The sequence below is a fragment of the Amblyomma americanum genome, chromosome 4 (genome assembly GCF_052857255.1).
Source record: "Amblyomma americanum isolate KBUSLIRL-KWMA chromosome 4, ASM5285725v1, whole genome shotgun sequence".
In the NCBI taxonomy this organism is placed as follows: domain Eukaryota; kingdom Metazoa; phylum Arthropoda; class Arachnida; order Ixodida; family Ixodidae; genus Amblyomma; species Amblyomma americanum.
The window spans coordinates 187,338,829-187,361,616 of NC_135500.1; the positions used below are offsets into that span (position 1 = coordinate 187,338,829).

The 22,788-nt window shown below is 47.8% G+C and overlaps 1 protein-coding gene across 2 annotated transcripts in view; it reads right to left on the minus strand.

Moving 5' to 3' along the window:
* LOC144128838 (lysosome membrane protein 2-like) overlaps positions 1–22,309 on the minus strand; it is a 74,836-nt gene extending 52,527 nt beyond the window's left edge. For both annotated transcript variants that reach the window (XM_077662598.1, XM_077662596.1), the window contains exon 1: positions 21,662–22,309. In XM_077662598.1, the coding sequence (XP_077518724.1) occupies positions 21,662–21,784 (123 nt within the window). In that variant the 5' untranslated portion in view covers positions 21,785–22,309. The remainder of the gene's footprint in view (positions 1–21,661) is intronic.
* Positions 22,310–22,788: the final 479 nt, after the last annotated feature.

A 22,788-nucleotide genomic window follows, 5' to 3' on the forward strand; every position in this document is an offset into this window, starting at 1 on the left:
TTCAAGCCTGGGTGCTCTATATGGTGTGCGCATACTGACCTCGAAAGCCGTGTCCGACTGGCGCGCCGGCGTCGACAGTATGCTGCGCTGGTAACTCTTGACATCTCGAAAGCATATGACAGTGTCGAACATGGGCCTCTGATGTACAGACTACGTGCTATGGGATTGCCAAGTTATTTTGTGGAATGGGTGTCAGCTTTCCTGGCTGACAGAGAATTTTATTGTTGTCAACGCGGAGTTTCTACAAGAAAATTTTATCAATCTAGAGGTGTGCCTCAAGGTGCAGTTCTCTCCCCTGTTCTATTCAACCTCTTACTCAGTTCGATTCCGACTTCCCCTGACGTGACTACGTACGTGTATGCAGACGATATAGCTTTCTTTGCTGCTGCGAGTGATTTACATTCTGTGTATATGGTTTTACAGTCATATTTAAATTCCCTTGACCGATGGTTATCTGAATTACACTTAAGTCTTAATGTAAACAAGTGCGCTTTATTACCTTTTCCGGTTACTCAACAGGTACACATTTCATTGTCTTATCGTCATCATGTCATTCCTCAGGTATGTTCCCTAAAGTATCTCGGGGTAACTTATGATTCCTCTCTCTCTTGGCGGCCACATATAGATCAGGTTGCTGCGAAAGGGATTCGGGCGGTAGGCCTTCTGCGAAGGATGAGTAGCCCTCGCTGCGGTTTGCGCAGACATGCTCTGCTGCTGATTTACAAAATGTATATCCGGCCAATCTTGGAATTCGGTTGCGTTTTGTTTTCTGGAGCAGCTGCATACAAAATGCGCCCACTTCTGCTCTTAGAGCGAGAAGCTCTGCGCCTGTGTTTGGGCCTCCCTAAATACGTGGCAAACAATGTTTTGTATCTGGAAGCGCGGGTGCCGTCTCTTACTGCAAGGTTTCGCCTTTTGACAGTACAAACGTTTTTAAAATTTTGCGACTCGGACCAGCATGCATCCGCGTTGATCTTCCTAAGGCAGCGAGCGGAGTTCTTGGGTGTCGGATGGTCTCGCCTTCAAACTCCCCAAATCTGTTTCGTTGAATCTTTGCTGGGCCCACTGAATGTGCGAATACCTGAAATTGTTCCGGTGCGGTCCATCCCTGCAAATGTGTCTATCATCTACGATGATATTTATCCACGTAATGCAAAATTACTGCCTTTCTCATGGTTAAATGGTATGTTGCAGGATTATTTGTCGACCTTCAGCTCACATGTTGCAATTGCGACTGATGGCTCGGTGTGTGCAGAAAAGGCAGGTGTAGGTATTTACTCCCAGTCCCTTGACTGGTCTTTTTCTCTCCGTCTCCAAGATTTCACTCCTATCTATCTGGCTGAGTTTCTAGCAGTGGTTCTCGCTTTGCGAAAGGTACCAATTTCTTTATCAGCAGTAATAATAATTACGGACTCGTTATCTTTATGCACTTCCCTCTCGGCGTCCACTGAATCGCAGCTCTTTCGCATTCTAAAATTCCTGATCCCTCCACACATCACATTAATTCGATTTCTTTGGGTTCCTGGGCACAGGGGTCTTCTATTAAATGAATCAGCTGATGCTTTAGCGAAGGCAGCCCTGAGTGGACCGATTGTTGACCCGCTTCCAAAAACTGCTTACATCACGGCGGCACGCTTCCGACGGTACACCGTAATGAACGAACTGGGTGCATCAGCGCTTACTTCCTTGGACGACTTCCAGCACCTACTGTTCCCATGGAGAAGCTCAGTCTGGCGATCGCGCAATCTTGAAGTTTCCTTCACGAGGCTTCGCTGCCGAGTACCGCAACTAAATTTTTACCTATACAGGCCTGGTCTGGCGATCTCCCCATTGTGTCCGTATTGTGCGGAGCCGGAAACAATAGAGCACTTTCTTCTTTTTTGCCGTCGTTACTCATCGATTAGGAGGCGACTATTAGAAGTTCCAATACAGAATCTCAGTTTGCGCCTGTCTTCTGCGGTTATTCTGTCTCTTGGCGCTTCTATGATTGGCCATACCAATGGGAATATTTGCTCTGCCGTTCAAAATTATCTACTGGAATCAAAACGTCTACCTTCATGATCTTTCGTCCTGCCCCTCTCATTATCAGCTTCTGTATTTCGGTTTTTACAACCACTTATAGTAATCCCTACCCCTTCTTTGCCTAAATTTTAGTTTGTATGCCCCCCTAACCTCCTGCAACCACCTCGGCTACGAAAACTGTGCGATCCAAATTTTGGTAGGTCATCCCATGCTTGCCACATGCAACTGGTCATTTAAATAGCCACCGCCTGGTTCTGGCCAATCCCCCTTGTGGGTATGTGCCATTGTGTGAGGTCAACAACAACAACAATAACGCAAAACCGATATCGCCGCAATTCGTGCAAACAGGAGGCGTTGGTTTCTCATCACATAATCAAATAGCAAATTGATGTTATAGAACGCGCAGGATTCCAACATACGGCTAATGCACTTGCGACGCTGGGCAGACGACCATAAGGCGGCTAGATTTCCGGTCAGTTATTAGGGCTCATTCGAACAAGTAACACCAGGGACCATATAGGTACCATGTTCTCAAACGTGCCAGCTGATCATAGAATGTAGAGACGCTTTCATTAATAATCGTCAACATTACATTAGCCTTTCTTGCTAATTAACAGAAATCTGCTTTCTCTTTCTATCTCCTCCCCCACCCCAATAATATTGCCAAGGAATCTGAGAGCCCCCGAGCTAGAATCCGAAGCAAGCAACCACATTTTGATCTCCTTTTCAGTGATGGTCCAAACATTTCGAAAATTTCGCTGTGATCTTTAGTGAGAATCATTAACATGTTTTCTAAAACCCGACACGGAGAAAAATACGAAGATGGCAGCACTACACAAAGGACGGAAGAAAAAGGAAATCAAAACTCTCATCCCTTTTCAGTTCATGACGAAAAATTCACCGGTGTTGCGCTCCCACGTGCTTTTCCTTTTTATTAACTGCGTTCAGGTGAATAGCCACCCGATTCTTGGCCGATCCCCCAGTGTGGGTATGTGACATCTTTTGATAGGCTAACAACAACAACAAGTCCAGAGCTCTCAGTTTTAAGGCTGTGCAACAATAACGAGCACACTAGCAGAGCGTGCAGATCGTTTGGTTCAGGTCTGTGACATAAACGGAGGAAAAAACGACCTTTAAAAAGGATTTCCCGCCTTCGTATAAAACGACGTGTAAAACAGGCCGCCAGCCGCTTTCTCTCTCTCCCTCTTTATTTCCCTCTCCACCTGTGCTGGAATTACTTTAAGCACTGCCCTGTTCTGATCACGAAATGTACCCTCGGTACTGCATCATGGAAAGACCAGATATGCCTCTTGCTGACTTCATCCGCAAAGAAGCCGTATCTCTCATCACGCGGTCGTCCGCCGATCCGTTTCTGGAATCTCGGTGAACTTGTTGACCTGCCCACGCCACATGGACACACAAGCGGCAGCTGGCGGCCTAACTGTGAACGTACACCAACAGTTGTGACAACAGTGGCCACGTTGTGTATAAGCGGCGTCCTCTGAGCCCGGAATGGCACCAGTGATGGATCGGGGTACCGCTAGACAGCAATTCGTCATGTACACTGGACAGAATGCCTTGGCAACAACATGACTAAATGTCAAGAAGGTGTCGGTCAGGACCTCGCGTAGTCGCCCAGCTCTCTACGCAACTCGCAGTTATCGCAACGTCCCGACCAGAAACGGACCGTCGCCGACCTTTTGGCGATAAGGCTAAGAAAAACATGGTAGACCTTAGGTGTCGAACCCTGGACTTTCTTCCAAGACAAAGAGTCGTTGAGTGGCCAGCCAGTCTCCACAAACACGCGGTTCGTTGAACTAATGATGTCGGCGTAGCACGTGGTTCAGTTCGATGAGAAGGAAAATGCTTGGGGCAAAAACGCCAGTGACGGGGACGACCACAACGGACGCCCAATACCCCGCGCCCACTTCAGCTACTTCGTAGGCTGCGGTATGTTGCCGTGAATAACTGTCCACGCGTTTCTACAGCCATCCTGTGTCCGATTTTATGCTCTGAGTCACGGGGTTCGTTTATTGTAACATACTTCGGCCTTACATATACACAGTGGGTGGGAGGAGCGTACGAAGATAAACTCAAAGTACCAGCTCATTATTAACAATTACAGCACTACCTACTCGTAAAGCATCTTTCCAATGTAAGCGCTACAGGTGTCAGGAAGACAGCTCCATGTATCTATCGCGTGAGGAAAGAAAATGTGTTTAAAAATGTTCAAACCCAGGTTAATACTTTTTTATTATTTGTATCGGCATTCCACTGCCGTTCCGGGTGCTGACGGTCTGGAGCGAGACTATATAGTTGCTCTCAGTCCTAAAAAAAAAAAAAAAACTGGCGTTTGAGGGAGGGGACAAGCACAACCGTAATAATGCGTAAAGGATGCTCGGGTCCAAAGCACAACTCATGTGAGGCAGTCGTTACGCTCGCTCGGCTTTGTTACGTCCGCCGAGCACGGGTCCTGCCTTTGTTCGTCTACAAGCCTTGGGTCACGGCGGGCACCTGAACACACGGGAGACCGGGCCACGCAGGCCCCGTGCCGGAAAACTGTTGACACGGGAGGGCTGAGTCGACTTAGCTCCAAAGCACGAAAAAAGGGCGTCTTCCGTATACCTCAAGCACGCAAAACAGGGTGACTTAAGTTATCACTGCAATCGGCGCTTGTTACGGTCATTCATCAATCGCCGCAAAGCCGATTAAGCAAGGCGCAGCATTATGCGTGGCCTCAGGTGAGCGAGACCTGTATGTACACAGGTGCCAAGAATTCTGCCACTGGCTCCTGCAATATTGCCGCTCAAATGAGGACATTACGACTCAGCAGACCTTCAGCAGAAGTCGATACGACAGAGAAAATTCTTATGCAACCTGTGCCTCGGTAACGGCTGGTAGCACTGCAGCGCTAATAAGTCAGGTTGATTTGAACTTGACTGAACGGTAGAGACGGATCACAGTAATTATGACGTAGTGGGAGTTAAGCTTAATTGCGAGCCGATGTTTAAGGTTTAATCGAAGCTGTTTCGCTCCTCTCTGTGCGAGCCTATAATGTAGGTAAAATATTAAAAGCAGGAGAAAAATTCGTGCTCCGGCATCTCGTATCGGCTGGGAAGAACGGCCCTGTCACCTAATGGCCAGAAAGAAAGTCTCGTTTAGGCCTCCGAAAAAGATCACTGCGGCTTTCAAAAAAGAAAAAAGAAAAACAGCCTACCGCAGCAACACAAAATACGCCGCTGGCTCAGTCAGGCCATATCGCGTTACGGTACTGGTCATATCGGCCAGTACCGTTAATTACGGTATGAATTTTTAGAGCTACACATGTTTGAGAATTTTGGGGTTCTGCAGACAATGCAGCACCTATTTTTTTTTTCTGTAATCCCCTCTCTAAAAAAATGTTCAGAAAAAAAGATGCCCTGAGGACTATGCACCGGGCGCGCACTGCATTCCAGAAAATACGGTAGTTTCGTCAAATAATTGGCATTGTAGGTGCAAGGTGACTGGTCGAGATACAGGAAAGAAGCGAGGGGAAGAGGGGGGGGTGCTTTTTCTTTAGGGTATTTGCGGCTTCGTTCTTGAGTTGTATATGAGTACAGGAAATCATAGAGCTTGGCAGAGGTGCTGTACTTACAGCTTCACGTATGCACAAAGTTTAAGTTAGCGAGTTTTTGCAAAGTGCTTTCGAGGCAGACTGGCCGCCGGTAAGCGATCGTCTGCGATCTGTACGAAGAAAAATGATCAGCTCTAAAACTTCTCCAGCGACAATCCATCTGCAAGGTCTGTGTCCAAAACTAATCAACGAGACCAAACTTTGCTGTCTTCTGTCGGTCGACTAAACTTTTTTTTTTTGCCAGGCCTGGAATGGATCACTAACATCATCCCAACATCACATTAACATCAGCCTTGTACACCTCTTTAATGCGGGACCGTCCACGTTTATTAATTATCTCTCTCCCACTTACCAGATCATGCCTACTGGAAAGCAACATTCTTCCGGCGATAAAGGCCAGTCACGTTTAGCTAAACGGCACTGGTACGTCAGCCCGGGAACTGCCCCGACTCCTTTTTCTGCCTTTCCTATCGCATAGGCTCGTAAACTGTTCTCTAAATACTGCCCTGTAAATGATGGCTGGGATAGAGCCGAGCTTCTTGGCACTATCTCCGAGGCTTCTATATCGAGGCAAACCAGCCGTTCAATGACAGCCAACCGCGCCTCAACCTTGGTGTTACGCGGCCAAAACTTGATGGCAAACACACGCGTGCGCACGTGGTCGATGCGATCCGGTTTGTGACCGCGTTTGCGCCTTATCAGATCCATCTGGTCGAAGCTACCGATCAAAGGCGCAAGAAGTTTTCGCCCTTGGCGACGAGATTAAAAACAACACGATACGAGGCGAGCCGATTACTATCGCCTTACTTACCGCGCGTGGACCCTGACCTGGCTGCCGATCACGCTATCGTGCAGTTTGTGTGGCCAGCGGTTGCCCAAACACTGAGCAGGCTGTTGTATAACACTGGCAGCCGCAATGGTGCCTTTTTTTTCTTTCATTCTTTCTATTCGCCTTCTTGAGAACCAGCATTCGTACACATCCCGTGCGAGGTATATGCCATGCGGCAGTCAGCAAAATGCCGACGAACGCGTGGCTGCGCTCATCAAAGGTTTTGTCCGGCGTCTTCAGTTTAAGAAGAACGCCTTCCTCATAGACTAATCGCAAAGCCCATGAGCACACGCTTCGATTCTTCTAGCACTTAAATGTGGCTTTTCTTTTGATACTCATGCGACATTCTTCAGAAGCACACTCGGAGGCAACGTAGACACTCGTGTAGACGTTCTGCCGTCCTGTACTGAGATTCATAAAATATGATGACGATGATGATGACGATGATGACTTTTTATGGCGCATGGGCATCTGCGGCTAAAGAGCGCCATGGCACAAGGTATTTTCGTTTGCTCAAGGTGGGGTCAAAGACCCACTTCCCAAGCATTTCACCCTAAATAAGCCGAGCATCAGACCAGGGGAAAGCTTGTACCCATTGTATCACCAGTGGGTACCCGGCGGCACTGGGGGTAGAACCCCGCACCTGCCGCATGCGAAAATTCATAAAAGAAGCTGCAGGATGACACTTTGAGCATTAGGCCTATTCGCTATAGTTTGTCGGTCCAATTCTAGATCCAACGCAACCGTGGAAGCGTGGATGGCGCCTCACTGCGCTCCGCTCATAATCGCCGAGCGAGTAACTCGAGCGCCCAGATGAGTGCGTGATCTTCAAGCCGCTGATCTTTTCACGCCTTCTTTGTGCCATTTTTGGAACGTGCTTTCCAACATTGCACTAAGATATATCCCGTGTTTATCTGAGAAATCACGGACAGCATTGATCTTCTGAATTTCAATCTACTGCTCGTCATCAGTGTCGTGAACTTGGATTTCTCCTGGTTGACAGCCTCTGTTCTTATTAGGGCGGTTTGGGGTGACGGACGTAATGATTGATAGAAAAGACTTTGCGATTTTATTAGAAAGTCCACAAAGGACCAGCCTGAGCCCTGCTCTTTTTTCAAGCTCTTACACAATAACGACAAAGGCAACATTCTGCGGTCCACTCTCTGAATTCGCGAAGCACGGCCTCTCGTCAAAAACGTCGTTTATTTCATTGCCTGAGCGCATGAACGCGGCCTACGCGCCCTTGACTTCAGACACGAACGTTTCCACCTCGACAGATCCTCACGGACAAGACCACTTTGATTTCCGCTACCGAGAAACTCTCTACGAGAATGTGGTTCGAATAAATAGTGCACTGAAGGCCGCGAAAAGCAGGTTCGAGCTTCCCGTATACCGAAAGGAGATCTCCGGAAGATACCTCCACCCAGTTCTCCGGAATATATCGCGCGCTATCGCTTTCCGGGACTGGCGGCGAAACGGGCTCGGGAAGGACTGCGGAAGTTTCGCGGATGTAAAAAGATCCGCCCGACGTTGCGGGATACGGCGTGTGTACAGTCTGTGCCATTACAAGCGTGCAGCACTGACGACGCTTTAGATCGAGCTCGCGCCAGCGAATCAAAGGTCGAGTTCGCGATGATGTTTTCACATTAAACGCAGCTGTAAGTTAAGAGCAGCCCGAAGTCTACCGCTATCCTTGTCATCACTGGAGAATTTCAGCATAGTGCGATCCGCGATCTGCTTTCCCAGGGTCCCAGCTGCGTTTACGCAGCGGCCGGTGCGCTCGCGCCTGGCCTCTTGAGGCTGTCTACGCATGCGCAGAAGGCTTGCATAGATGACGCTTAACGGAAAAGTATAGAGCTGTGCTAAAACTCTCTACTATATCTAAGCTGTTCCTTCGCAGTGAGGTGAAAATCGAGAGTGAATTAGTTTTTTGACACGTTAACATAAGGGATAATGCATCCACGTGATATAAATGTAGCCTTTGTCATACTTTAAGTTGTTAGAGTAATTTAAAAATCCAGAAGCGGTATTTCTGTTAACAAGAACGATTCCTTAAGATTTCAGTGACTGGCTTGTGGATTAGGCAAAAGTAGATCCTCTCAAGCCCCGTAATGGCTTGACAATGTTCTTCTTAACTTCTGAGTGTAGAGAGGGTCCTGGTTGGCCAGTTTCTGGGCTTTCGCATCGGTCGTGATTTGCCAGTTTACGGCCGCCAGCCAATGGCAAGCCATTACTACGTGCAAACAACTTTTTTAAAATTCAGCCCCCGATTGGCGGAAACAAGCTCTAGCTTCCACAACACTGCATAGTTTTAATGGCACTATGAGCGCATAGTAGTTCCGCGTTAGGCCGCGTGTCGAGGCTTCCTTATGCCTGAGACACGATCCGAAAGGAGACGCAGCACTGAGAAAAGGAGCCGTTTCCTCGCGTCCGCGACAAGTGCGGCTGCTCTCGTGACATGTGTGTGTTACGCGTGCACCGAGTCCTCCCTGAGAGCCTGCGAAAAACCGCCCTGAGAAAGTGAATTTAACTCACAGGCGACCTTTTACAGAGGAAAGCGGTTATTGCCTGGATTATCGTAATCTTCTTCTTCATCAGCATATGCATCTACTGCAAGCCAAACGTCTCTTCTATATCCCTCCATTGTACCCTGTCCTGTGCCAGCTGCGGCCAACTTATCCCCACGAGCTCTCCAGCTATAAGTTGCTATATAAGTTGTCTATTTTCGATAGTCCATTTCGCGTCCATTTGGTCATCTGTCGTTGGTCATCCAGGTATACCCGCGGTTTTCATATATATTGGCTGCGACATGCACAGATATTGGCTGCGATAGGCAGCCAGTGGTGGTGTCCGATCGCCAAACACCCAATGGCCGGGTCTCTTTCCGCAGACGCTTGAAATGCGCGGGTATATATGAGTGACAAATGACAGAGGATCAAATGGACGAGAAATGGACAATCTAAAATGGACAACTTATACAATACGGCTCCTATAGGATATACGCCCGAGCGATAAAATGACAGTAGCCTCAAAAATATCGATCAGCTCTGGTTATTTTGGCATATTTACATTAAATGTAAATATGTATTTGTGTGCTTGTTTTTCTTCTTTGTTGTTCACGGTTACATTACAGGACCTCTAGGAGTGATATTCGGCAAGATTATGGGTTAAAAAAAATACATTTTCAACAAATTAATGAAACAAACGCAGTGCAACTTAAAAACGCAACTAATGAGAAGATCAAGAACATCAGACACCAACTGAAATACAAAAAAAAAGATGCAGCCATAACGTGAAATATTTTTCTAGCAGGCTGGCGCACGAGAGCTCAACAAGGACAAGCCGGCCTTGTGCAGCTGCTGCAAATTCAAGCGACTTTCGACAGCGAGCGTCTTTCGTCACAAGAGCGCTGACATTCTTCTAGTCGATCAGGGTGTAATCCCTCCTCGGCACAACGGCTGTAAGCGGCGAGAATTCCCCACATATAGCCAGCCGCTGGTGGCAAACCAACGCCACGCATCTCACCCTTCTCCCCAACGCGTTTTCTATCGTTTTTGTGTTCCGCTCACGCCGCTAGCACGGGCAACCGCCACGCTGGACTGGTCCTACACGAGTTCCGTTTATCTGTAGTCACGTCATCGAATACCTTCTCCAAATTCGTGAGTGCCGAGCATCGTGACCTTGGAGTAAAGAGGTCATACCCAACAACTCTCGACAAAAGCATTTTTGAATGGGAATGAGTTTATGAACGCAATTTTTTTTTCGTATATTGTAAGACCACTATAACAATCAATACATCCGCGCAGACCTCCTGTCGGCAGGCGTGCATTTTTTTTTGCTATTAAAGTTTTTGCTATCGTCAAATGCGTTTTCCGCAGGTTTTATGTATATATATATATATATATATATATATATATATATATATATATATATATATATATATATATATATATATATATATATATATATATATATATATATATATATATATATATATATATATATATATATGGCAGTCCTAACTGCACGACGCGACTGATGGTAAAAACTTTTAAAAAAATATTTTGCTACGCACCTGAAGAATGGATCATTATTTTCAATATTTTCATAACGGCATACCTTACAGTTTTCCAATATTGGAAATTTTTGTCCACTAAAGATGGACACGGATTCGAATCCCGACGCATCAAACGGTGGCACTGCTTTCTTTATTTGTTGAATAATGACTGTTCACGGGCTTCGTTTCTGTTCTATTCTCTCTCTCTCTCTCTTTCTCACTCTCTTTAGAATGGGGGACAGCAGGGCGGAGAGATTGCGCGAGGAATGTGCGACTGTAGTACATACATGTGCAAGAGTATGGCTGGTCAAAGTTGCCCGCTAGTGTTACATGTTTAGTAACGTTTACCTGGCGAACGCGTATGACAGTCGCGATGTCCAAACGTTGCCGCGTTCGCTCTCTGGGTCAGGCCGTACGCATCTATGGCTCCCTTACAACAAGTATCCCGTTCGCTATACGGAAGGGAGGGGGTTGAGTACGGAAAGCTTTCGTTTAGCGGGATGACTATTTATACGCCTACCGGACCGTCCCACAAACAAAGAAACGAAACAAACAAGCGAACCGAAGGAGGCCGTGTATCGCATGCAGCGCCCGCTACCTTCTTTCCTTGTGTTGGGCGCCGCTCGCGCAACTTCCCTGCGACGCGTTCGACGACGTGCGTACCAATTGGCGACGGAGTGCTCAGTTGCCCCTTCTAGAAACGCGAGGGAGCAACTTCTCGAAGAAGCTCGTTTCCTTTGTTTTTGTTTGCCCCTCTCTCTCTTTTGTCTTCTATCTTACGGGCGCCGCTCAGGAGACCGTGAAGCAGTCGGTGCACCAAGCCGTGGAAGCGGCCCGTGAATGACGTAAAAATTTCCGCTAAGTTTCGCTGCATTGCGCTCTGCATGAGGTTCTGTTTCCCCTCAGCACATTTATTTTAACTAGAGAGCATAGACCGCTTGCCACAGTTCATGCTGTGGTGATAAGACCATTTTCCCATGGCCGCCGCCGTATTGTAAAGTAGCGCCATCTATCTGCTGGTCCGGCCACGAACGCCATGCTGGCTTCTTGCGCGGCCGGCCGCAGCTGCGTTTGTTGGCGATGGGGCAGACGCTGGTTGTGTTGCGTGATCGCGCTAGTTAGCGTTTTTTTTTTTTGCATAAAGGGTACTTGTGTCCAGAAGAGATGGTCTCATATAGTTCTCACGGCTACTGGAAACCTGTATCCCGCATAACTCTCGCTGGCATGGTATTCCTGTGTGGAGTCGAATTCGCGCCGTTCAGGCAACGATTGCACAATCGACGCGCCTGAAAGCAAGAGATGTTCTCAGTGTTAAAGCAACAGAGCAGAATTTTCATCAAGTCATCCGACATGGCCGTACTTCGATAGGTTTTTATCAGGCGCACAGTATACAAATCAGCAATGTACAAACAAGGATTCGGTGCGCTTGCGAGGCCTCGTGCGCAGGAACAGCCGCTCGTTGGGTTGCGTGATCGCGCTATTTAGTGTTTTTTGCATAAAGGTGATTAGACGTTTAGTAGGCAGTCTGCTGGTTGCCAACATGACTTGCACCTTTACCATCTGATGCTGCTTCCAGTGATAGGTACGGCAAAGCGAAGAACGACTGACCTGCTGGCGAATGGTGTCCATTTGCAGGATTTAAATCAAATGTGCACATCGCTTCTTTTCGCTCCTTCGCTGATGGCATGCACTGTTGGAGTTCGCCGTGTCTTCATGCACAATCCCAATGTCCCCGATTTAAAAAGGTATTTTCTCTACGTAAAGGCATTAGAATTTCCCCGCATCGTTTAAATAAAGCCTGCGGTATGCAGGGTCTTGAAACTGAAAACAATCAGATGAAGAGAGATCTGTGCTTTTGTTGCCAAAGCATGTCACAGTGCAAAATGCCGGCGCGTCTGTTTGTAGACTCGGATAGTAAAGTCTCCACCCTCCAGAAGCAACACCCATCAGCCACTTCCCCATCGTACCACCCGTAACAATAGTCGGATAAAACTCAAGAACGAAGTGGCTTTTTCCTTTCAAACGACCCCCTTCCAGCCGATGGCGTCGGCCGATTCTCATGACCTTGCTAGCGTGACAATGCAGGGAGCGGCGCAGCAAGGGAAGGAGGGGTCTATCCCCGTCCATTATTTCTTGAGTTGTATCCGAATATAGAAGGCCATGCAGCGTCGCAACGAAAAAGTGACGGGAAAAATCGAATTCAAGACGCAGTGGGAAAGCCAGCTGCCCTCCAGAAGAGAGGATGAGAAGGGGTGCATGATTGAAGGCTCAAAGACCCTTGGGAATTCTAATGCATCTCACCTTGTTTATTTCGGTCGAACCCTATTACACAAACTTGGACAGCCTCCGGGCTGAGTTCGCTTGTCCTGTCATCGCAGTTATTCAGTTCCTCAGAATAGGTTCATTTTTCTTATCCGCACCAGGAAAGTGCAAAACAGCCCCCGAAAATACCTGTCTACGGACTGGCAATGGAAGAGCTCCAAGACAAAGTGTAGGCAGGAGACGAATGAATAGCCTGTAATCGGCTGATTTACCCTTTGAGGTCTTTTACTGCGTGCAACAGCAAAGGGGCTTATCGCGTTTTAGGGGTGCGCGTAAAACAATGAGACCCCCAAGAGCTGAATTGTAAGCCTCGCACCAAGCCTCGGTGATATAGCGTGTTTGGCCCTTGCCGCTTGTCGAGCGGTCGTGTCTCTGTCATGCGAGCTCTTCGGGGATGATGACCTTTCGCTCCAATTGCCTTGTTGTCAAATAAGCTGACCTCACTGCTGTTAAAGCTTTGTTTTTCGGCTCGCTTAACCGTGACACTAAAGAGTTCCTCACTCAGAGTAAACACTGCAGGCCTTAAGTGCTGAGGCAAGTTTACGGTCATCCTGTTCATTACTCACGGACGCCTCGGAAACGGCAATTAAAACGTAAAGCCGGTTGTAAGTGCTATGGTGGAAGAAGCGAAAATAATAGAAGCAGTTAGTATATTCGCATACTGCAATAACTATAATGCCGTGACGCTGACGCAACCGCTAGCGAAGAACTGAAAACATAATCCATGGCTCGAAACACGGGAATAAAAAGCAGATAATTAATGTCCTTTGATCTATAAAGGAGTTACAGACGGGTGGGGAATGGGATGGGTGTTGGCTACTATGCTAGTATCTGTCCTTTGACAAAATGCTGCAGCCAGTGTATTAAAAACTAGAAAATGTTAATTGGTACCAGCTGTTTTTTTTTGTTAGTATTAAAAAATTATTTCATAGCCTAATGCGCGAATCCGAGCAATTTTAAGTGCACGATCTCCGGCGTCCAGGACTGCACGGAACATGTCAACCATTAATTAGGACGGGAAACCAAAATCATGCTGCTTCAGAAAACAAGGCAGCCACCGACAGAGAATGTGAGCGTAGTTTTGGAACTTCACGGCTGTAAAATATTTTTGTAGCTTTTTTGCGTATTATCATCAGCCTTGCAAATAGCACGCAGGGCCCTCACTCCAGCCTTTTTTCCCCACTTACCTGACCCTGACATATTTATTTATTGCATACTGCGGACCCTTTGGTCCTAGGAAAGGCTCTTTAAAAAACACAAAAATAATGAACAAATCACTAACAACCAAGCACTATTTTACATTTTTAATTATATCGTGTAGCTCACTGTAAAAATGAACTTATCGTGCCGTCGTTTGCAACGACTCGTTTCCCGATTCATCGCTTTGCCATTTATGACTTCCGCCGATGACATCATGGCTTAGAGACAGCCAGCAACGTCTACCTCTATCTGTGGTGCTGAAAGGTGGTTCTGAGCAATGTGGAAAAAAAAAAGCAGAAGGCCGAGTGTTAAGCGAATTGTTATCTATGCCCCTGGCCTCATCGTGGGGTTGTCGAAATTCCTCTTGGCAAGCGCCTCAATTTTTCTGGCTCATTAATGCGCAAAGATTTCTTTTTAAATTAACATTGTCAGTGTTTCCGGAGGAAAATATGCAAGCAATGAAGCGACCAGAAAAGGATCCGGCATCAGATCGACCACAAGCCCTGTTTAGGCTGGAGAGGTTTCCACGAATCAGCTGAACATGCACGACAACCAACGCTGTCGTTTTTTCAGGCGCAGATATCCGGGTCTAATAGGAGGACAAAATGAAATCGCCGCAACAACCCGGACATTTTTGCCTTCTTTTGTTTCCCTTTTTCGGCCAGGCAAGGCCATACCACTCACCGATCATGCTTCACGTGAGTTCAATCGATGAAAACATTTTCTCTTTTTGGGAAGTCGCAAATATATAAAAAAGCTAAATTACTTTTCACACTCGCTTGGGGCTAAATAACGACAGTGACAGCCTTGCGGCATCCATTCCCTTATATATATATATATATATATATATATATATATATATATATATATAATGTGATGAGAGCGCCCAAACTAAGTTTCACATGGGCGAGGCCTTCTCTGCATCACCTGAGACGCCGCACATTGAATGGAAAGGCCACATCCAGAACAAACCAAGCGGATAACATCGTCGGCCTTGGCTAGCAGGTGAAGGCAGGAGATTTAGGCTGCGACTTACTACAACGGTCACTCTGTTAAAACCAGGGGAAGTAGTCTGTACAGGTATCGCAGTAGTAAGTACAGCGTGCCCAGTAGTCGGAAGTAAAACTAAACAGAACTGAGCATGAGATGTCTGGAGTTCCGCTGCAAAACTTCAGCGGTTGTCTGCAGAATCCCCTCCCCCTCAAAGAAAAAAATCAGGGGGGGGGGGGGGCAATGAAGGGGGGTGCCGCAGCTCGTCCCCTGTCTGCCCCTACCCTCTTCTTTCCAGAGTCATTGCAAAATAACCACACTTGTGTCATCTTCCAAGTAGCATGCTTAATGGCCGTAAATACCTTTATGGGGGCATTTTTATTTTCCAATCTTTACCGTTATTCTATGCGGTTCATATAGATCTTTACCATCTGTTACGTGTCTCATTAGCACCATTAAGTTAAGAGGCAGCTGTGGAAGCCTTTGTCCTCGCCTCTGATCATAAAAGGTTGCCCATCACATTGTGGGCCTGCAGTGAATCGCCTCGCGTATATTAAGACTCGCAAAGAGAAAAAAGGCACTTGGCAGCAGATACTACAGGAATATTGAAGCATTTTTCTGTGTGCTTCACCGCACTGATCGTCCTCATGTTCCTGTCTGTTGCTGTACGAATATCCTCGCCACAAGCTCCGGTAGTGTTGTGAGCATGCTCACAAAACACAGACTTTCAGAACAATTTTGAAAAGAAAAAAACACGACGGCAGCCTTTTATGGCAGAAGGAATTGATTTAGCAAAATCTGCAAATGCACATTTGAAATAGTATAGAACACGACACGTGCATCATTGCAGACATCAAAGCTTCCTCTCTTGAGGCATAGCGGAGTAAATGACAGGCAGTGACGTAAGTTGGAAGGAAACCATTGACATGTAAAGCACAAATTTAGGGTACTCCCCCAAATTGGAGAGGACCTGTAATAATGAAGTGATTGTTCATTTGCATCCACCCATTTGTAGCCGTATGGCTGCGCTTGGGTATATTACGAAATTAGTACTTTGTAATCATTGTTATAAATAATTAAAATAATTGAATAATTACAAAGTACTAATTTCGTCGATGAAAAGTCAAGCTTACATCTGCACACAGCTCAAACACGAAGAAAACTCAGGCGCGATGCTCTTAGGTCAGGTTCGGCTGTTGACAGGCCATCGTCTCTCCGGCTCAATGTTTACGAGTCAAGACAAGCCGATGATCGTGCACTTCCCGAACGCGGAGCGTTCTTACATGCGAGGTTACGTTACATGCATGAATCTGACCCCGGTTATTCAGCTATGAGAAGTTTGTATTCGAAACACCGAGTCGTTTTTCCTAGCTGCGCCCAACCTGCCTGTGTGACCCCCTGCGGGTGGGAAAAAAAAAAAATTTTCTCCCGAGTCGTTTTGCATACAGCGTTCTTGCGACACCTGCTCCTGCTCGTGCCAACATCACTCGTATACAAGGCTTGCCTTTCGGAAGGAGCTACAGCGCACGCGAATGCGGTCGGTGGTTCTCCGCGCTCATTCTTCTCTCCCACGGCTCCTCCCCGCGCGCGGAGTAGCAGAGGTCACCGGCCGTAGTTTTCGAGAGGCGAAATGTCGTAACGCCCATCGAGCAGCAGCTGTGTGGTCACCGCCCGCGACTGTTGCTCCCTTGACTCTAATGTGCCGCGCGCATGCCCGCTCAACCGGCAGCACGCGCGTCCGCATTTTGCATTCGGGTGCAGCAGTGTCAAGGGCGTCTGTCGCTGCGGCGAAGAAAAGCCGCGCTCTCCCCCTTCTGTCCGCGTCCCACCCCGCGGCGCTGTTGTAGCAGGCGGCTAGAGCGCCTCGGCGCGCGCATCGAGGCGCCGTAGCCGGCGCATTGTGGACGGACGCTGGGTGCGTCGTCCTCGGGTTTGAAATCACGCTGCTACCGTTCCCAATCGGCGGCTGGCGTGCCGTCCCAGCGCGTGCTCCCGAACGTAGCGCAAACAGCGCAGCTCTTTTAGTTCGCGTCGGCCGGTGGTTAATAGAGCTCCTTTGTACAGCGCGAGCGTGTTTTCACGTTCTGCTGCGTTCCGGATTGCCTGCTTTTGCCGGCACATGGAGGGAGCGGCTGTCGTTTACAACCTGTTGGCTGGTACTTGTGGCACGTGACATTTTTGTAGTTGTGGTCTTACCATTAGGGTTTTGACAGAATTGGTCGAGTAAAATATAAAGAAACGAGAAGAGGAAAAAAGATGAGGCAAAAATTAATGTTTCACTGCACAGAAAAACGTAAAAGGAGAACACGTGTTATCAAAAGAGCCCTGTTATTTTGAGTATGGGAATTGTGTCGGAGAAAACGCACGCTAATTAGCAGGTGCCCACAAAAGTTTTTGGAACACGAAAATTGCAAGAAGGCATAATTGCTAGGCAGCCTAAGTATGCAGCCGTGAACTGAAGGGTGTGGTTTGAATTTTTCTGCTCGTACAATGTAGCTCCTCAGTCTGGCTGCGGGCAGCGAGAGAATTCGGGATTTTCGGGATATCGGCGTTCCGAAAACTTTTGTGGGCATCTGTGCCAAATCGCAAAACATCTTTCGTGCGAACATACCCAGTAAATGTGCACAAAAACATTTCTCAGCTGTAACGAGTTTGATCCAGAAAGGAAACCAGTAGCGCCGAAAAAACACACAGACACAGTAGAAGAACGACGTAGGTAGAGCGCTATATCTTCATATCTTCTTGTTTGTCGCTGTGGTAACAAACAAGAAGATATGAAGACCATGTGCGTGCTCTCTGTTACAACATGGATCCCGGATAGCTGGCAGAGATTAAGCACCGTGCGATTCGTCGTCTTACAGGAAGGATGACCGAGTTTTGGTGCGCCCATACACCAAACCATGTGCTGCCGTCTGCTCAGTTGAAGAGGAACAGGAAGCCACCCGGGTCGGGGGCTTACGGTTGTCGGTGAAGCTGAGCTTCCCGAAGAGACAAGTCAAGTCTTGAACAAAGGCCCTAAGTTTAGTCTTGAGCCAAAGGTCGAAGCCCATGAGTTCCTGGCTCTGAATAGGTGCATCGCAGGGAAGGCTTCAGAAGAGAACAAGGAAAGATGCCTACCCGACGGGGTGGATGCGCTGATGAGGACGACCAGTAACACCGTCACCAAGCCTGGCAAGGATCCCATGGCAAAAGTCGCGTCTTATTTCAGACAGAACAGTCTCCGACTTCTACAAGTTGACAAGGAGGGCGGCTTTGTGGTTCCACCGGAGGGGGAGTTCAGAAGAAGAGCAGGTGATGCGATTTCCAAGAACTTTAACATTATAAAGGCCAGTGAGACGAGAGTGAAAGGCAAGGCGGCCGTGATGTGCAGGGACTTGGAGTTGAACAGGTTGGCAAATGAGATTAGCGCTCGTCCTACGTTGTTCTTCTACTGTGTCTGTGTGTTTTTTCGGCGCTACTGCTTTCCTTTCTGGATCGAAATGAACCATCTAGCCCAAATCGAAGTTCTTTTAAACTAACGAGTTTATGAACGCATTTGTTTTTCTTTTCATATATTGTAAGATTTCACTAAACAATCAATATATCCGGATATCTCCCGTCGGCAGGCTTGGATTTTTTTGCCAATAACGTTTCTCGTTTCGTCAGAAACGTTCCCCATTGGTTTTCTATGGCAGTCTTAACTACTCGATCTCAGCGATGGAAAAACTTTAAAACTAAGATTTTGCTATGCTTCGGAAGAACGGGCCATTACCTTCAATATTTCCATACCAGTACCTCACATTATTCCAATATTCAAAAATTTTTTCCAAGAATGCCGGACATGTCATTCGTGGCTGCTGCCCCTAATTTTCAAACTGATATGTATGTGCTGCAGGACTACAGTCAGCGGTTTTTTTTAGCATGAGCACTTGAATCTGGTCAAGGTGAAAGCGTCAGCGCAACCTCCTAATTTCCTTATTATAAACCAAGTGGTATCGCTTGTTGGTATTTGGGAAATGACTTGCGCAACGATATCAGGAATACCGCGAAATGAACGCATTCGTTTTCAGAATCCACGAAAGTAAACTATGCTCTCCGCCAAATGGCCTCGCTTGCAGCATAATATTGCAAGAAATAGTAATTACAGCGACTTTCGTTAGTTCCTCCTGACATAGCAAGCAGTAAGCGCGCTCGCTGGCAAAAAGAACCCTAGTTATGTGGTAACCAAAACAAGCGGGAAGTACAATCCAGAAGTTTTTGTTAGTGGCTATTTATTAGTAGAAGAACATTGGAAAGAAAAGATGTCGCTAGCCGCGGCACCTGCCATCGAAACCTGAAGCACCTGAGCTGCGGCTGGCGGGAATAAAAGGCCAGGGAGAGGTAATGAAAGAGGGGAGCGATAATAAGAAATGATAGGGGAAGGACGGCAATATTAACTATGCACAAAACAGGGGTAAGTCTCGATTTTGGGAGCATTGTCCGCGCACCCTTCTTTTGGCCAATACTCGGTTAACATTGCGGAAAAGCTAACCAGCGTTATAAAGCTTCCGTTAAACTGCTTAGCTCCGAGGTCTTATTTCATAGAACTTCGCCGCTCGCTGAAAAACGCACTGGAATATGCTGCTGCATGAAGCTCGCCAACTTCCGTTGATTTTGCCGCACTGTACATCGAAGCACGACGGGTGTGGTAACCTCATCTTTTCTGGGCGCCAGGCACGGTGTTCGAATGAAGGTCTACTCTCGCCGACGAAGCAGACTCAATCTAAATCGCTGTTCAAACAGTCCTTCGGAAGATTTAATCGTGGACGGAACGCTCAATTGGACGCAATCATCGCAACCACGGCAGGAAGTCACAGGAAGAGAACAAGGTGATTCCACTCCATTAAGGAATAAAAACGAGGGGGAACCTTGACGGGCTGGTCACAAAGGCTCGTGGAGCAAATGAAGCTGTAACGCCGAAGCGTCCGTATGGCTCGAGACCGTTCGCGACATTTAGGAGCCGCGCCTGCTCGGTTTATAAAAAGCGCTGTCGAGGATGGGTGTATAGACGAGTAAAGAGCTTCGAGAAAGAAAGAAAAATTCATTTGATTCCTTTCTGGTTTCTTTGCTTTCTCTTTGTTTGCCTCACGACTCGATGATTGTGTTTCTTTTTCTTTCTTTTTTTTCCAACGGTAAGTGATAGATGGAGCGTTAGGTGCGCACTATGCACAGAATGCTCGGCTAAAGGGCAACGCAGCCGGGGGTTCGTTGCTGATTTTGCTTCTACACGTGGCGTGGAAAGCCGTGGCGTTTTGCAAAAACAGGCTGGAGAGCGGCAGGTTCGCGACGCCGCATGTTTTAGCTAGCGTCGGAATGCTTTGTATATATTTTTTAAATTTAATTGGTGAAACGTGTACGCACCGAGGTGTATATATAAAAAAAGTGAAATAAGCAACAAAGCATAAAGTTGGTTTGCGCCACGTAGAATGTCAGCGCAAGCAAGCTACTCAGGGAAGGGGTACTAAGGAAGAGGTCGCATCGTCCATGCACATTCCTTCAGTACCGTTTTATGTGCTAATGTTTTGCTTATGTGAAGTCTTAGCAATAGAGAGAGTTGGATATGTCGGGTGCAAAACAAGTAATTCATCGCTGAAAAAAAAATTCATGCAGATTAACCTAGCCAACCTACCCGCTTTCTGAACAGTGGCAGCCTGGTTTCTATCTACGGGTCGAAAATTTCAAATCAGTAAGCAAGGGCAGCATTTCGATAGAAACAGGTGCAGTACTTCCGGTGGAACATACTGGGTTTGCGTGTATGGAAAAAAAAAATCTAGATGAGCTAGTGATTCCATAACTCGTCTCTATGACGTCACCATAGTGCAGCGTATTCTTAGTGGTCGCAACGTGGCATCGCAGATAAAACTTATGACAGCACTACCACAAGCTAACGGGTTTGCGAACTAGCTGCCGCTGGAAGCGGTAGGTCAAGTACGGCGACTTATTAGCGTTCTTGACACCCGTCGGCCGCTGAAGGGCTATGACAAACTAACAATGGCAAATTAGTGACAGGAACCAATTAAAGTTTTGGTCGCGTGAAAACAAGCAGCGAAGTGGTTAACAATTTTTGGAGTCCTCATAAATAAGTGGGTTAACAGGAACTAGATTAATGCTTTTGCAATGCGAAATAAGCGAGAGCTGGTTAATAATGCGAGGAACCGCAGCGACTAACTCGGCGTAACGCAGTGTGAGCTGTGTGTACAAATACTTTTTGGTCGCTATTTTGTGGAATAATAGTGAACAAAATGGAAATGTAGGAGGAGATCCAAAGGTACAAGATCTCACTTATCCGACGATTCACCTGTATTACGAAAAAGATGGCGTTGGAAATGTCTCCCTGGCAGCGCTGCAAGCTGATAGATAATCTGCTATAAAAGTAAAGTTTACAAGCGTCACGAAAAAGGATCTAAATTACCCCTGGAAACAGCGGTGGTTATTAAAATGTTCGAGGCAAAAGAAACGCGACCGAATGCACTTTGATGTAGCTGTTCACAGCACTGAGCTATCAGCAATTAACCTCCGGCCCGTCTAGCGCAGAAATAGCGTGACTGTTCATAGCCGTCACGTCATCCGCGCTTACGGGAGCACTCCGAGACGACACGTGGAGACTCACCTCAGCGATCTTTCCTCGCATGATAGTCGGGAAGTAGATGTGACCCAGCACCCCGACCAGGAGGATGACACCGCAGATGGCCGTGAAGGTGGCCAGGCAGACCTTGCTCTTGGTCGACGGCATGACTGGCAACCAGGGAACAAAATACGCACTAAACGGGGACGCACCGGCTGTTTGGGCCCAACAGTCTCACTGATCGCCTCTTCCGCACACACACCGAACACGTGGCCCACGCTTTGCAACACTCGGCCGTGCCTCGGTCCGGGCCCAGACGGGGAAGCTCTACGCGCGCCGTCAACTTCCGCGCGGTCCTCCTCGAGGAAGAAGAAGCACAACCGTCCACGCGGCGGTGGCTGCAGGTGCCGGTCGGGTGCGTCGACTGCCGCGGTCTGTCACGGCGTTCCCTCACCTGCCTTGCGGAGACTGGCCCGCGCACGCTACGACTGCGGCTGATATGTCAAACAACGCGCGTGGCTTCCGCTCAAGATGGCTTAAGTACGGCTACCTCCTCGCCCTATCCACCCCTCCCCCCCCCCCCCGCCGCTCCTTTCTCTTGCCACTTCTCTCGACCTCCTCGCCGCGTGTCTCCCTCGCAGCCTCCGCGGCAGTGGCACAGCAAGCGGCCCGTTGTAGCGGTGCTGGCTACCTCCTCCCCCTCTTGTTTATGTATTCCGATTGCTGTTGTCGTCACTGTGCACGCTCGTTTCGCGCTGAGAGATTGAGCGAGCGAGAGCGAAGAGGTGGGGATGTTTTGCGGCTGTAATTGACAGCTACGGGCGGCAGCTCTCGCGGGTTGCAAGCTATACCGCTGTGAGGAGATACTACACAGACAGCTATACTTCAAACTTTCTCCTCCTTATGTGGCGCCCCAATGTGGCGCAACTCTAATCACCCGCGTACACACGCTTGTCAAACAAATGTAACGTCGGATTTTCGAGAGCAGCACCGTCGTAGGAGGCACAGGCAGAAGAATGTGGCCATAGGCTCGCTCTCTTTTGCGTTCGCATTCGGTTGCGATGCCTTCGCAACCAACTTGAATGTTCTCCATCCACACGGGGAGATTACTCGACCCCCTTAGCAATGCCGTCACCCGAACAAGGTGCCTGGTATCTGACTGAGAGCCTGTG